The sequence below is a fragment of the Myodes glareolus genome, chromosome 22 (genome assembly GCF_982192425.1).
Source record: "Myodes glareolus chromosome 22, mMyoGla1.1, whole genome shotgun sequence".
NCBI classification, from domain to species: Eukaryota; Metazoa; Chordata; class Mammalia; order Rodentia; family Cricetidae; genus Myodes; species Myodes glareolus.
Window position 1 is genome coordinate 25,112,313 of NC_142047.1, and position 16,707 is coordinate 25,129,019.

Consider the following 16,707-nt stretch of genomic DNA (forward strand, 5'->3'; position numbering starts at 1 on the left):
GCAGGAGAGCCCTGAAGGAATTCCCACTTTAGCCTTGGATGGGTAGTGCGTCCTCTCACAACCAGGCCATTCATCCTAGCGACCAGTCACTGTGAGGATGACCAGACACACAGAAAGGCCTAGCCCAAAGTGAGGTGGTATTGAAGAGGAGAAAGAAAATGACTTTTTCTCTGCCCCTCGTCCCGAGTTCCCTGGCTGTGCCCCCATAGGTTATATTTACCAAGGACAGAAGCCAGACTAGAGTGTGCCATGGGAGGACTTGCAAATTCGGGTAGGTAGACTCGGGCTCCCAGAGCATCTGACGTGTTGTTAGGGGAGTGACAGGATTCTGGGAGACACAGTGGGAGGGCACCAAGGGAAGATGGGACCACTTAGATTCACCATGATGCCTTGGTGGCCCCACTGTGCCCCAGCTGTCTTCCTGGTAAGAAGCTGGGAATCTGGACAAACCATGTCCTTACTGGGTGTGGTGCTACATGCCTCTGATCTTCAGTCAAAAGATCTCAAGTTCTGCCTCTACGTACCCAGACCCTGAAAGAGCAAAGACAGACAGAGTCCACGAATGTATGTCCTGCCTTAGACTAATAGGAGGAGCCAGAACACTTCTATGTATTTGGCTCTTCTCAACTGTCAGCTCAAGCTAATGGATGTACTAAAGCATATGTGTGCAGACAGCATATTTTGCCATTGCCGTGGTATCACTAGCAGATGGACCCTGTCATGACTCCTGCATGGTGGGCCTGACAGGGAGAAATGCAGACTCAGTGCATGCTGACTGTGAAGGCAGCAGGTGGGGCATCCAGAGATGGCTTACAGACCGGGGCCCAGGCAGTGACAACATGCTGGGGCCACCTGCTGGACCTTACTCTTCACTTCCCAGCTTGCAATTCCTTCACTTGAAAGTTTCTGACACCGTGTCCTTCTTGGCAATCCACATGACCCAACCCAACTCTCTAAGTCAATGGGTTTGTGTCGAGACAAATCTATGAACCTCCTGGAGACCTCTCAGTAGGCCCTTAATATAAAAATTGGGGGAGGGGTGATCACTTTTACTTATGTGGCTTTCCTGCTAGCAGTAACCCACTTCAAGTCAACCATTATTTAATAAGTGGCTATTAAGTGATGAGAATTACGGTCCTTGGCATAAGAGATAGGACACTATCTTGTTTTTTACTGTGGTTATGAAAGAAATTATCACTTACGAAGCTTAAAACAGCACACATTAAAAATTTTTATGTGGGGCTGGAAAGATGGTTCAGAAGTTAAAAGCACCGGCTGCTCTTCCAAAGGACCCAGGTTCAATTCTCAGCACCCACATGGACACTCACAGCTTTCTATAACCCCTGTTCCAGAGAATCCAACACCCTCACACAGACATACGTGCAGGCAAGACACCAATGTACATAAAATACAAATAAATTACTTAAAAATTGTACATGTATCAGTATTTCGTCTGCGTATCTGTCTGTGTACCATTAGCACACGGTGCTGGCAAAGGCCAGAAAGGACACCTAGTCCCCAGGGATTGGAGTTACAGACAACTGTGAGCTGCCATATGGGTGCTGGGAATTGAACATGGACCCCTGTAAAAGTGCTCTTAACTGCTGAGCCATCTCTCCAGCCCCCACAGCCACACTTAAAAATAGCTTTGGAGGTCTTATGTCTGAAATGTGTTTCTTCAGGTTAAAAGCACCATGGCCCCTTCCCTGCTGCCCTTCTGGAACTCCAGGAAACGAACCACACTTCAACCCTTTTCAGCTTCCGGTCTGCCCACCCACTTGGGCTCATGGCTGCTGGGGAATATCATTTTAAGCTGTGTTATTTTTGTTGATGCTGTGGGAACATTTGCTTAACGATGTAAAGATGTGTTGCTTTTGTTTCTGCTGCATTTGTTTAACTCTGTGAAGCTGTGATTCTTTGCCTGTCTAAAATGCCTGACGGTCTAATAAAGAGCTGAACGGCCAACAGCGAGGCAGGAGAAAGGATAGGCAGGGATGGCAGGCAGGGAGGATAGGAGGAGAAACCTGGGAGAGAGGAGGAGCTAAAGAACAAGGAGAGGAGAACATGGGGGCGGGGTTAGCCACCACAGCCAGCCACAGAGTGAGAAGAAAAGTAAGGGGTACAGAAATAAGAAAAGGGAAAAGCCCAGAGGCAAAAGATAGTCAGGATAGTTTAAGGAAAGCTGGCAAGAAACAAGCCAACCTAAGGCCAGGCGTTTCAAATTAAAAATCAGCCTCCATGTGGGATTTATCTGGGAGCTGGGTGGTGGCCCCTCAAAAAGCAAAAGGAGTAAAACAACCGACAACACATGGCCCTATCCTCAACCTCCAACGCTACCTGCCTGGGCTCATGGCCCTGTCTCCAACTTCCAAAGCCACCAACGACTTCGTCAAACCAAAGGCTCCTCATGCTCCCCTCCTGCCCTGCTCTTGCCTCTCCCTCCTGCTTTCAAGGACCACTCTGACGCCGTGCACCACCCAGAGAACCTGGGATGATATCCGTAGTTTACATTTTTACGGCTTTGTTCATTTACTCTGGGGGAGGAATGTGCCACCGTGCTCATGAGGTCAGAGGACAGCTTGTCAGAGCACGTTTTTCCCTTCCACCACGTGTATCCTGGGGACTGGACTAAGGGTGTCAGACCTAGTGACGGGTGCATACCTGCTGAGTTACCCCTCCAGCTCCCAGGCTCTGTCTAAGCACGCTAAACTGGGGTATAGCACAGTTGGTAGAATGCATGAATGAAATCCAGAGCCGACTTCCCAGCCCCATATAAACCAGATGTGTAGGTATACTCCTCTAATCCCGGCACTTGGGAGGAGGCAGAGGCAGGAAGAGGGTCAGAAATTTAAAGTCATCCTCAGTTACACGGCAAGTTCAAGGCCAGCCTAGAATACAAGAGATCCTGTCTCAAAAATAAATAAGCCAGCTGATTGGCATCTTCCTTCTAGAACCTTCATTCCCTGGTGCCAACTAACATGTTCACAATCCCAGGGTGAGGGCATAGGGCTTTGAGAGTGGCACCCAACACAGGCGTTCTGTTTACTGCCATAGTACGAAGCCTACATGGCTCTTTACTCAGTAACTCATTTTTACTTGGTAATGCATTCATCAATTTATTCAACAAATTCTGGTGGAAGCCTCCCTGGGGGCAGGACTTTCCTTTGCTTACTGTAAAGTCCCAGGCCATGAGACCTAAACTGGCTATTGATGACTTGGCCCCTTGGATATAGGCTGGGCAATGAGGAAAACTGAATGAGATGGGACCTTAAAAAAAAAGGGTTTATGCAGGAGCCAGGGCACTGGTTAAACAGGCTGCAGCAATGGCAAAGCCCAAGGAAAGAAAGGACACTGGTTTAGAAGAGGCTTCCTGACCTAACGTGGGGCTGCGTTCCCAGACTAGAGAGCTGAAAATCATAGACTCCGCTGAACCCTCTGAAAGCAGCAATGCTGCCCACAGCAATGCAGCTCCGCTGCCCGTGAAATCGGAAATCGCGAGTCTGACTTGGAGCGGCTCAAGAGAGCCTCGAACTGCCTACAACCTGCCTAGGAGAACACGAACTCCAAAGCATAGTGTCTACTGAACACACACTTTTTCTCAGCACTCAGAAAATAATTCCCACCAGGTGGTGGTGGCGCACGCTTTTAGTCCCAGCACTCGGGAGGCAGAGGCAGGGGGATCTCGGTGAGTTCGAGGCCAGCCTGATCTACAAGAGCTAGTTCCAGGACAAGCTCCAAAGCTACAGAGAAACCCTGTCTCGAAAAACAAAAGAGAGAGAGACAGAGACAGAGAGACAGAGAGACAGAGAGACAGAGAGAAAGAAAGAATAATTCTCATCACATCCTACCAAGCAGAGGACCAGATAGAGATCTCTGACTTCACCCACATCTGCGGTCACGCCCTGAGAATGTTGTGGATCACCGCAGCCTTGAGAGTAGGTGTCCTTGGCTGGTCCAGCTACTGGGATTGAATGGATCCCAAATCAGAGAAGTGGACTTGGGTCAAGTTCAGAGCAGGGTGGGGCCATGACAATGACAATCCTAGAAGCCTGAGCTCACAGGAAGCGGTTCCAGCTCCCAAAGCCTCAAGACAGATTCTGCTGGGTGTGTGTTTTCTCCTCTCCATGGCTCACACCTTTATCTTTCTGCCAGGTTCTTATCTGCTGGGCATGGGTGCCTTCCTAGACTCACGGGAAGATGATGGAGGCCGTGCTTCTGGTCAGTCCTGCAAGTTTATGCTCCAGTCAGTGGGCACGAAGGTGCAGGGAAGCCACCAGCCATGAGGGGCGCCTTTCTTTGACCCTGCCCTGCCCTGCAAAGGACGCTAAGGCAAGGATCCCTCTGCTCTGCTTCCCGTCACAAAGTACAGGCTCAAAAGCATCAACCTGTTTGATTTGGCTAAACAGCTCGCCCACGGGTCTGTACCAGTTTTGTTTTCAATGCTTATTTGAAGTGAATAACAGGAGGCTTCAGTAACAGAAGAGAGGCTGGCGGGTGGGCTCACCCCTCATTCAGTTTCTTCCACTGTAACACTTTACAGAACTATGGAACATGATCAAAGCCCTGGGCTTTTACACCAGGTTCTTCTCCTTGGATTCGCCCCAGAACCCTCACAGGTGTGGGGACAGTCGTGCTTTGAGCACATACTGGCTTCCAGATGGGGATGAGCCAGCCCTGACAGGTGGTCAGAGAACACATAACCAGACAACGGAGGCTGCCGAGTGGCTCGCCAGACATGTGTGCAAAGGCTTGGGTGGCGGGAGCTACTTGTGATATTGCTTGCAGTTATGAAAAATGAATGCATCCTAAATGTTCAAGTACCAAGGTGCTGGCTAAGAAAATCGGGTGTGCCCGAAGAAAAAAAAGGTCAGTGCCAGCTGTTATTAATCAGAGTAGAATTTTTTGTTATTGAGATAGACTCTCACTTGATAGCCCAGGTTGGTCTGGAAACTACTATATAGTCCAGGCTGACCTTGAACTTCTTTCTTGGTTTCCTTAAAGAATCATTTTTATCAAGATAAACATAAAATGGTAATGGTTATGTCCTAAAATGTTAATACTGGCTAATAAAAATTTAGACAAAAACTTTCTTGCTATCTCTGTGTGTGTGTGTGTGTGTGTTTGCGCACACAAGCGTGCATGCGCATGTAGGTTAATAGATGGATGCGTGGACAGAACTCTTGTTGATCACTCCATCTGCTAACTTTCCATCTATCTGCAGCTGTCTCCTCCAGGAAGACCTTCCTGAGTGCCACCACCCCTCAATGCCCTCCACAGTAACCTCAGTTATACAGCCTGACCGTGCCTTCCTGGTCCCCAGACTGTTTCTTCCATCAGTTCATGGAGTTTAAAGAAAAGCTCACTATTGAGTCAACTCTTGTTTCCAGGGACTCTGGAGCACAGGGCTTGACACCAGGGGGCTAAGAAGCCCATGTCTCTGAAGATGAGACGGGCTCCCTTCAGCTAGCTATCTGGCACCTGGTCACCGAATAGGGAGGGGCGGGGAGCCCCTGCCTCCTCCCCCCCTGCTAAAAAGTGAAGTTCCTTTGGCCCCAGGCTCATCTGTGCCCCTGCCTAGCCCCATCACTGAAGTTCTTCCACTTGCTCCCAGTCATGGTCACAAGGGGACCAGAGAGGGATGGTGACTCAGCCCAATTTATCACCACAATGGAAAAACCCAGTCACCTGTCCTCCTGGCAGGAGGCAGGGCTGTTTCTGCATCTGGAAGGGCAGTAAGACACACTGCTTTGAAGGTCCTTTTGTCTTTCACCTGCTGAAAAAAAAAGAATCAAGATGAGAAAACAGAAGGGAACACCACTGGTTGACAATGGGGGCTCACAGTACAGTGCAAGTTGCAGGGACCAGGGACAAGATGTTACTCAGCACCAGGATCCAAGTTAAGTGTCTTTGTGTGTCATCTCTTAACAGTGCTGCAAGTCCACTGTTATCTGAAATTGCTTCTGGGCACTTAATTGGCTACCAGCAACCAAGGTGGTCCTATGAGGCAGAGCCCACTTCCCTCTTCCTAGCTTCCCTTGCAGCTTTATCAGAGGGCCTGATCTGGGCTCCCCCGACCAGATGTGCTCTGAACCGTGAATTAGAAACTGAAACACACAACATCCATCCACCGAGTGAGGATGGCAGCGGCGGTAGCAGCATCCACTCTGGTTCCAAGGCAGCTGTGGTCCAGATGGCAGCAGTATCCAGTGTCTGTATCCACAGGTCCTGCTAGCTGCAACACCCAGGCCTGGGCATGACCCTGGCAATGTCAGCACCAGATCAAGGCTGCCTGCTGATCAAGCCTGGCTTCTGCCATCCTGAGTTGCCAGATCCTTTAACTAAGTCCCCTCGTGCCCCAGTTAGCCAGAATAGGTTGTTTCCTGTCTGACATTTCAGTCTGCTGTCAAAAGAGGAGACAAGATCTTCCTTCTCTAGCCTAGGCATAGCAACTGCCAGTCTTTTGCTTAGTCTGCATAGCAGTGACTGATGGGGCATCTTCCAAGGAACTAGGAACAAGGCCAAGGACACTTCTTAGGGGCACTCTGTCCCTGCACAAGCTTGGTCCTCTACTGTGTTCCACACCCCTCTGTTTAAAACCCCACTATCAAGCTTGCCTTCGAGCAGCAAGCAGCCTCCATGGGGGGCTAAAGATGAAGGAAGCCCCACAGCTCAGGGGACCGACAGTGGGTTCTTCTCTTCTGCTGGCTCGGCAGTAACAATCTCGCAGCGACGTGTCCACAACATCTGCTCCCACGGCACCGCTGCTTGACTCGGCAGTCTCCTGGAGGCTTCAACGGTCCCCCTTGTCATCGGCTAGCAAGTTGCCACAGTCTGGGGTTGGAATGCAAATCCTGACACAACAGGTCACGTGAGCCAAACTGTATCAGCTCAAGGTCATTGCAGACACTGGGCCTCACACAGACAGAGAGACCAGAGCTCTTGCCAAGAAGCCTTTTACAACCTCTAGGGCCTGTTTTCCTCCATTTCTAGGCAAGAACTTCAGTGAACCGGACATTACTAGTAATTCCAGTACAACACAACCATCGATTTATGTCGGGGGAACCTTGCTCGTGTTAGCAGTGTACCCCCATGACAGAACACTATGTGGCTGCAGGGCTGCATCCAGCACGTGAAGGGCCCACTGGGACTTGCTGAACATGTGTCTACCAGTCTATGGGCTTCTTTCTCTGAGAAACGCCCAGAAGAGACTACATCCCAAACAAAGGCGGTGAAGCCAAGGGCTGCGTTCAGGAGGTACTCCCTAGGGTCCCTGGGTCAGGGCTCAGAACTTCAGGGGAATGTCAGGCCAGTACTTGGGGCTGTTTTCCATCATATTTCTTGTCAAAACTCAACTGCAAAGAAGCCTCGATGGCCAGGATCTTGGGAGCACCGTCCCCATACAAGCGCTTCGTCTCAGCCTGACGCAGTGCCCCAGGCTTCTCTGACGAGGGTTCCACTGATCCACTGGTGGGTGGCGGTTGTGGTACAGATCATGGTCAGCGTTCACATCGCCACCTGGCTCCTGTTCCACATCCAGCTCTGGCTGTTGCCTTTGCTCTTCTCTGTGCTTCTCAGTCTCCAGGAAGTACTGGCGCAGCTCCTCGGCGATTCCCATATCGTTCAGGTCACATTCTACTTCACCATCTGACTCGGCCTCCCGCTCTTCCCCTCACACAGTGCTTCATCTTCTCCTGTGGATGCCCGGGTCCTTACTGCTGTCACGCAGAGGCCACCCAGAGCTTTCAAATATGAAGAAGAAGAAATGTCGGGCAACTCCTGACAGGCCATGTGCTTGGCTTGGAAGGCTGAAAGCCATCCAGCTTTAGAAGCATGGGGGCTCCAAGAAAGGAGTGCGTGAGGCGAGAACCATGGAATGACACAGCAGTTCCTGGACTTCCTGTAGGCAGTCTGGTGTCTGTGCGACCAAGCCAATGTGTGATGATAATGTCGCCAGTATTGTGCATATACCAGGTGATAATACCTACATCCAGTAGCCCTCCATCTTGACGCCATTATGACTATCTCTGATTGGAAAATCCGAGTGGGCTCCTGTGTGCACGAACTTGCAAATGTCAAGCAAGGGCGTGTCAGGCAGCGGGCATTTTATCCTGTGACTCGTTCTGAAATTATTGAAAAGGGCAGAAGTTGGAGAGTCTGACTCTATGAGGCAGCAATGACCACCTCACCGTCATCGATAATAACAACCACTCATTGAACAATAAAACCATGTATCTGGCAAGACACTAAACATGGCCTTCACAGTCTGTCGTTGACTTTGGGGTGGTATGTATGTGTGTGGTACATGTGTATGATGTTTGCACTTGTGTGGGCACCCATGTGTGCGTGCCCCTGCTTGCCGAAAGTTGACACTGGGTGTCTCCATTTTATTTACTGGGGCTGTCTCTCCATGAACCTGTAGCTCATCATCCAGCTAGCCCAGCTAGCCCAGCTAGCCAGGAGTCTTTGTCTCTTGGGATTACAGGTGGCCACTAAAGAGACTCTAGCCAGCTTGAGCAGGGCAAGTGTGGCTCCAGCAGGCCTTGCCCTTCTCCCTGATTTCCTCTGCCCCCAAGGTCCAGCTACTAAAGTATTGACGTCCAGCAATCAAAAGCCCCTTTGGTTCATCTAGTTACATGCCCAATCAAAATTAAACACCTCATCCTAACACGGGGGTCTCCCCCTTTACCTTTATAAATCAACATTTCCCTCTGTGCCACGTCTGTCTCCTCTCTATCCAGAGACAGTCCTTTGTCCCTCTGGGACAAATACCCCTGCCCCCTTTCCCTTGTCCCCTTCCCCTTCTCCCTCATCCTCTATCTTCTGTCTTTGACTCTTATCCCCTGTCCTTTGACCCTGTGGGGCAAATAAATCTCCTTTGTTTGAGAATTTGGTCTTGGGGTTCCTAAGTCAATACTTTCCCTTTCAGCCATCATGACTACCGGGCTTTATGTGGGTTCTGAGGATCTTAATTCTGTTTGCAGGGCAAGTGCTTTATCCTGAGCCATCTTCCACCGTCTTCCCTGACCCCGGCTCCCTCCTCCCCCTCACCCCCCCCCCCCCCCGATCTCATGGTTTAACAGGAGTCTTCTGAGGTCGGCTCCATCCCAGTTTCACGGAGTGTGAAGAGGCTGGAAGAGAGTAATAACTCAGAAGTCACATGGGTGAAAATAAATAAACAAATAAACAAAGTGCTTAAAAGTGTGAACCCCTACTTTTCTACCTACAGAACCATAGCCCAAAGAAAGAAAGATTTCAGAGATGCTTCATTCAGTCACCAAACTGCCCCACCCAAACTCCTTTAACAAAGGAAGACACCAAGAGGGAGGGATTTCCCAAACCTCCAGAACCCAAGCTTGCTGCTCTAGTCTCAAAGCTTGTCCAGAGCACCACACAAACTGTAAACAGGGATGTGTACCCCACCTGCAGCCATCAAAAGCTCAGCAGCTTCCTCAGCGGGCAGTGGAGTTAATTCACTGCCACTTCAGGTGTTAGCCACCTAAAGCCAGGGCCAGCGTGCGTCTCAGTAGTCCACACGGAGCGCTGTGCAGAAAGGGAACCCTCTCTGGGAGCCCGTCAGAGGTGAGCAGCAGGCGGGGCGCTGCAGACTGCCTGGGTCTGTGCCAGGCTGTCGGTAATCCCACCGGGCCTCCCGCCCACTCCCACAGCCGGTGGCAGCCCCGCTACAGCCACCAAGCAGGACGCGCGGTTCGGCCCACGCCCACCCACCCACGTGGGCACGCCCCCACGGCGCGGCGCCCCGCCCCCAGCTTCGGGGCTTGCTTGTGCCGGGAACCTGCACCGCTCGTGGGCGGCGACGTCCAGGCCCGGCTCCCGCCTGCGCGACCGTGTCGCTCGGCAGCCTGGGTGAGTCGCCGCGCCCTCACCCCTGTCATCCCCTCTCGGTGCAGCCACACTGCAGCCCCGCACCTTCTTCGGCGGCCACCTCCCGCCCACGCGAGGGCGACGCCCTGTCTCCCAGCCTTCCCTCCCCTTCTTGGCCCGGACCCTCGGAGACGGGGACACTTGTCTTGCCGCGACGGCTGGGGGCGGCAGGCGTCTTTGTTCCGTGGAGCCCCTCCCGCGGTGCCACGCTCCCTCCCTACGGCGCTCACCCCGGCCAGGTGGCGGCGGGTGTCTTTTGGGGTGCGCGGCTGTGCCATTGGTGGATTTTTTTAAACCCTGCTGGAGGGGGCGGTGAGCGCTCCGCGTTACCGGCTGCTGCTCCCGCCGCTCCGGCTCTCCCGCCGCTCCTCTCTGCGGCTACCGCGCGCCTTGCCCCGGGCGGCCCAGCGCGCTCCCCGGACGCCGAGATGAAGGTGCTGGGACACAGGCTCCAACTGCTGACAGGTACCGCAGCCCGCTGCTCGCCATTGCCGCTTTCCGACTTGGAGCAGGCTCGCGGCGCGGTGGCCCGGGTTGGAAGGGGCGATCCCGGGTGCGCTTTCCCTGTGGAGCGAAACCTGGAGCACACCGGGCTCTACTGAGTCCCCGGCGCCGGTGTCTGGGAGGGTGGAGCGCCAGCGCTGGGATCGCGGAGCGGTTAGAGAGGCCCCCTGCGGTGTCCCGCCAGCTCCGAGCAGCATCCACCAAAGGAGCTCCGGAGTCTCTGTCTTCCAGTCAACTGTCCCTTGTCCCCTGAGAAAGCAACCTTGGGCCTCCTAGGGGAGCAGGGAGAACCTGTGCAAGGGCCTCTTCCTGCTCTCCTATGATGGTCAGAACCCCATTTCTCTCTGGGGAGAAGTTTCTTGCTGGAAGTAGAGTCAAGTGGCCTGGGAAGGTGGAAACTAGACAGAACCGTGATGGCTAGGGTCATCCACCTTGGGACCACGCAGAGAAGAAACCAGATGCCCGGCTCAGGGCATCCTTCGGCCAGTGACTGGGATGTCTTGGAGAAGATAAATGCCTAGAGGAGATGGGAAAGGGAGCAAGGACAGGGGTTGAGTGTCTGAAAGGTCCTCACACATGAAACCCAACAGCATTGGGGGCTTCTGTGCTCCCAGGGTGGAGGTGGACACCTGGGCTGGAGGTGACAGGCCCTGTCCAGACCCCACTGGACCCAGTTGGGCCTTTGTCAGGTGCCCAACCCATGTATACCCGATGAACATATTCCAAGAGATGCCTTCCGGCACTTGGGGGTCCTGTGTACTGTAAGATGAGGAAGGGGCTGCCACTCCCTGTGTGCACTCAGGAACGGGGATGGAATCAGGGGCTGGGAGCAAGGAGGATGCAGAGCTTAGAGCAGACGGCTGCATTTAAAGGTACAAAGTAGAACTTTCCATTCATGGGAAGGGAGGTCACATTTCAAGCTGAAGAATCAAGGGGTGGTCTGTGTGGACCCTCGGGTGCCAGTGACTTGATCCAGGAGTGGCTTAGCACTGGAGGGCCCAGATGTGTTGGGGATGATGGGAGATGGAGGGAAGTAGGCCAGGTGAAGGTTTGGGCTCTGAGTGTGCGTGAGCATGTGTGTGTGAGACCGTGCATGTGTGTGTGGTGGGGTGTGAGAGGAAAGTAGGCCAGATGAGGGTTTGGGCTGTTTGCTAAACCACAGTGGGCCATGCTGAGCTCATAGAGAAGGGCTCATAGGAAGCCCTGGCTGGGTGTTTTGGGCACTCACCACCTCCTTTCAGCTTTTTCTTATGGCTCTCACATGAGACAGACCTGGCCACCCACCTTGAAGAGAGTTGCAGCCACGTTAACTCCCCCAAACTCTCTGATGGAAGGGGAGAGGTCTGTGGAGCCTGGGGTTCAGAGTCCTGCTTGAGGGCAGAACTAGGTCCTCCCATCTCCATGTGGCCCTCAGAGGGAATGGATGAGGGATGCTGGCATCACAGAGAGGGTCTGGACGGGGGTTCCATGTGCAGCGTGCCCGTAGGCCCTCATTGAGCTGTGCCAGGCTTTCTGAACCCCTGGCCAGGCCTTGACGGGACTCTGTTACTGTCGTGAGCTCCCAGTGTACCAGACCTGGCTGCGGCCACCCAGGAGGCTGAAACACGAGGGTGGTGAATTTAGGGCCAGCCCGGCTGTGAAATGAGTTCTAAACCCCTTCTTGTTATCTCCTTCATGCACCCCCTTCGCTCTCATGCCCCCCCTCAACTCCCTTTTGTCTCCAGCCACAGCTAGCAGTGATTTCAAACAGGTTGTCTGACCTCCTGCGTACGATCTCATTATACAGACACCTAAGAGATGCCATGAGGTCTTCTGAGACACAGCAGATGACACATCTGATTGGGACCTCAAGGGTCCCTCCACTTTGACTCTTTCTCCTGATAATGAAGGAGTCTACCTGCCTTGCCCTGTTGGCTAGTAAGGACTTGGAATCTGCCACACACACACTCCACGTTACCCCTGCTGAGAGGCAACTGGCAGTTTGTTTGTTTGTTGTTTTTTAACTCATCTTCTTGGAGTGATGTTTAGGTGACAGGCTGATGGGTTTGTTGTGGTAGCATACAGCAGGTGCTCAATTACTGGTTTGGTCCAAGCTCAAACCTCCTGCTCTTCAGCTGTGCTTCCAGGATGGTTTTCAGAGGCCTCTGACCCTTGGCCCCACCCACCCCCAGAACTTGGTTCTAGTAGTTCTGGTGGCTTCCATCTTACCACTGTACCTATTTCTGCTTGCAGCATTGGTTACCTTGCCACATCCTTGTGAGTGGGTGATGCAGGTCCTACCTGATGTGCCTATGGCCTCCTGCCTGCTCAACTCCGAGCCAGACTAAGCCATTCCACAACCCATTTCCTCCTCTGTGAAATGGGATCCAGCAGCGCCTTCCACGCTTAGATGTGAGCATGCTTGCCAGATGTTGCCGCTTCTGGTGATCTGCCTTGGTTTCTGAGCTCGCTCCTCAGTGCCCTGAGGTCTCTTGTCCTTCTGCTCAGTGGTACCCAGTCCCCTCGCTGGGTTCTCCGCAGTAGACCTCTGAGGATCAGGAAACCCCACTGCCTTGCTGCTGCCAGCATCCCAGTGAAGCGGTGGTGTGTACTGAGACGGAGGAGCTAGAGAGGAAGACTCGGGGTCCCGAGTCTAGTCCCCAAAGGAAACTGTGCCTCAGTTTCCCCTCAACAGGCCCACCAACAATCAGACACTATTTAAACATATCCTGTAAGACTGTGAGAGACACTCCACAACTATAGTGGTTTTAATGAGAATGGCCCCATAGCCTCGTATACTTAAAAACTTGGTCCCCTGCTGGCAGGAGTGGGGTTAGGGAGTGGGGAATTCCAGGTCCTCAGATCTGGGGAAATGGACACTCTGTCCCACCGTGTGGAAGAAAAGCTGGTACCACTCTCCTGAAGAGCAAATGGGTGGTGGTGTCTCAGAGCTGTGCCTCTGCTGTTGAATTTTTAGGAACAAATCAAGGCGCGTGCAGGGGTGTCCATTCAGGGATATGCGTCCTGTCGTTATTTATTGGAGAAAGTGGCAAGTGTGACCGTAGAAGAAGGTGTTCAGCTCAGGACACACTGCCCAGGCAGCTGCAGATTTCACGGCCAAAGGCCGTTTACCCACCGCCCAGATGCCCCCTTAACAATGTGTGATCATCACAATGGTGACAACTCGCAGGTCCGGCCTTCTCCGCTGCCGCAGACTCAGGTGCCTGCTGAATGTCATCTTGCCATCATATGAGCAGCATACTTCCCCTTTTAAGGAAACTGAGGCACAAAATTGTTAAATCACTTGCCGGAGGTTACAGTGATGTCAGGTGGCTGACTGGACCTTGAGCCACGAGAGCTGGCTCTGGTGGTGGAGATGTTTCCTTAGAATCACGTTTCCTGCCTTAAAATGTAGCATTTTCAAGACTGGGGCTCTTGAGCCCCCCCCCCCAACCAAGCTTTTTCAAGGTGGTTATGGACATTGAAAACGCCATGGTGAACAGATGGCAGAAGTTACAATACCTTTCCTTTGTCTCCCGGGATAGATACATTTTCATTTTTTTCTTTCTTCAGTTTTCTTGGTGAATGTATGTTACATGAACATCGAATTTACTTTTTTTTTCTTTTAAAGATGGGCTCTTTGGTAGCTCAGGTTGGCCTTGAACTTACCATGAACTGAAGATGACCTTGAAATTCTGACCTTCCTGCCTCCACTTCCCTAGTGCTGGAGTTACAAGAGTGTTCCACTATGCCTGATGTATATGGTCCTGGGGATTGAACCCATACAGGCAAGCACTACACCAACCGAGTAGCATCCCCAGCAGTTATGTTCTGTTTTTTCCAAACTGAGAAATAGCCAGCCGTGATGGTTCACACCTGTGGTCCTAGCCCTTAGGAGGCTGAGGAAAGATTGTAGGTTCGGGCGAGCACGGGTTACCGAGGGAGACTGCCTCAACACAAACAAAAATACAGATGAATAAAACTGAAGCTTTGCAGATGCAGGAGAGCACCCTGAGGACTGCGGTTCCGAGGAACCCATCCTGCAAGCTCAGGGACACGCACGCGCAATCTGTCGTGCTGAGGGGACAATCTAAGGAGGCACAGCGGGTCTGAGGGCACGTGGGAGTCGGCCTTCCAAGAGCCCGAGGGAAAACAGATACTGCAGCCTGGAGAGCATCCCAGGCAGAGGCAGAGCTATGTGAGCCCAGTATGAGAGCTCCACTCTCAGCCTCCTAGCTTAAATACATACCTCGGTTTCCCCCTTGTGTATCCAGGGTGTACTAGCCTGAAAAATGGCCCCAGACAGGTATTTTGACCTTAGTTCCTAGAACCTAGGAGTGAGTGTTAGCATATACGCTGAAGGGACCTTGCTGATGAGATTAAAGATTTCATCTGGAGAAAGTTGCTGGATTAGCAGGTGGGCCTTTGGTGTACCTGCTTTGCCCCCTCTAAGGGGAGGGGGCAGAAATGGGCCCAATACAGAAGTAGAGGTCCGGAGCAAGCTGCTCTAATGTTGGCCAGACGGTGGGGATGGCCACCAAGTGCTGCCTGAAGGGGGGGGGTGCCTCACAGACCCCCTGACTTCACCCAGCATTACTGACTGTGGGGCTACAGCCCTCCAGAACTGTAAGGGAGTTAAGTCCAGGTAATGAAGATTCATCGTAATGATGCCACCAAGATAATGAAGATTTACCAGACCTGGCCCTGGAAAGTGACCTCCTGCCGAGAAGGTGGCAGGCCCTTCAGGGTTGGGTCTGCATGGATGCTTCCCTTCATCCCTGGCTGTATGACCTGGGGCTGAACCTGGCTGTGCCCCACTGTGGTCCTGGGCTCAACGGAGAAAGCTCTATAGAAGCCTGCACTGGCTGTGTTCCCACCCTACCTGCCACACCCTGGTCCCCTCGGGTATGGGAAGAAGAATGTGTATACATACACATACACACTTCCTAGCTCTTAAGCTTTTGGAGTCCAATGTTGACAAAATGTCCACTCCAGAGTGACTGGAAGAACGCACATTTTTGGGACACGCCAGCTTCTTCAGCCCACTGCAGGCAGCTAGCTGGGTGGGTGTTGTGTGCCTCGCTGTGTACCCCATCCAAGGCAGATCAGACAGGGACTTCAGCCACTTTGGGAGACACCGAGGGAAGTACTTCTGGGTGTCTTCCTCCAGTGTATGGAGGTGGTCCTATAGCTGAGTCCAGGGTTTGTTAGCCTTCAGACCATGCTCTGTGTCCAAAATTGTCTCCTGATGGCTCTAGTGGCCAGGCCTTGAGTGCCAGAATGGCTTTTAGCAGTGTTAACCCCTTGATACTCTGTGATGGCGCCTAGGATTGGAGTGGGACCTGGGGCAGGGTGGGCCCTTTTCCTGGTGAGGGGGATCCTAGTAGATAATGCCCAAGCTCGCTTCTCACCCACATGGCAGAGTGCTGAGCTGTTAATGCCAAAACCTTCCTAGCTGTCCACCAGCACGGCTCAGGAGGCACCTTTGGTGATCCCTATATTTGAAAAGACCTGTACTGTCCTAGAGTGGAGGGTGGTGTACCCATTGGAATGCAGGGGCAACAGTCTATCTCCAGGCCAGAAAGATCCCCTGAGCACACCCCCATGGCAGTCACGGTAGGCGCGGGGCTGTCTGCTTCTGTCTCTCTTCCACTCTTGTTTGGGTGTTTGGGTTGGAAAATTTCTTAGGCCCTTCTTCACAATAGGCTATCTTTTGTGCCCAGCCAAGAACTCTTCCCCAAGGATTCCAACAAAAGCCTGGTCTGAGTGGAGGCTCTGCCCACCCTGAGCCCCATCTAGGACGTGGCCATATGCCCCCACCCTCTTGGCTTCCATCGCTCCCTGTCCTCACACTGGGCCTCATCTGATCTCTGAGTTAGTGGTGGAAGCGCCAGCCTCCCAAGGACCTGTGTCCACACTCATTCTCCCTCTGCCATCTTCACCTCCACCTGGCTCAGGTCTGGGAGCAGACACCTTCCCTTCTCCCCAAGATTCCCCTGTGACCCAGAACAAGCGTCAAACCACCCTGCCATCTTCCTGCCTCCCTGTCTTTCACACCGGAAGGCCCTACTGTTTCTGCTCAGAGCACCAGCTCGGAGGGCTTTTCTGGTCCCAGGCTAGCCTCATACTTCCTATGTAGCTGAGGAGGATCTTGAACGTCTGACCCTCCAGTCTCTACCTCTCAAGTGCTGTAAGTAGAGGGAGAGAGGGAGTCTCTTCTGGGCTCTGCCTCTGTCAGCTTTCCAGGCTGAGGTGACTGCCCCACTCAGCCTATCCTGCTCACCCCACTCCTCTCCCTCCCTGCTGTGCCCAGCTTTCCTTGCCTTCACTCCACCAAGCAGG

The 16,707-nt window shown here is 52.7% G+C and overlaps 1 protein-coding gene and 1 pseudogene across 2 annotated transcripts in view; one reads left to right on the plus strand and one right to left on the minus strand.

Annotated features, from left to right (window-relative positions):
- Nucleotides 1-7,282: 7,282 nt before the first annotated feature.
- LOC146890261 (gem-associated protein 8 pseudogene) lies at nucleotides 7,283-8,115 on the minus strand (annotated as a pseudogene).
- A 2,099-nt stretch (nucleotides 8,116-10,214) lies between these two features.
- Nucleotides 10,215-16,707, plus strand: part of Ndrg4 (NDRG family member 4) — a 36,342-nt gene continuing 29,849 nt past the window's right edge. Inside the window, exon 1 of one of the 2 annotated variants that reach the window (XM_087900488.1) lies at nucleotides 10,215-10,347. In XM_087900488.1, the coding sequence (XP_087756614.1) occupies nucleotides 10,311-10,347 (37 nt within the window). In that variant the 5' untranslated portion in view covers nucleotides 10,215-10,310. The remainder of the gene's footprint in view (nucleotides 10,348-16,707) is intronic. The other variant, XM_087900487.1, reaches the window with a different exon arrangement.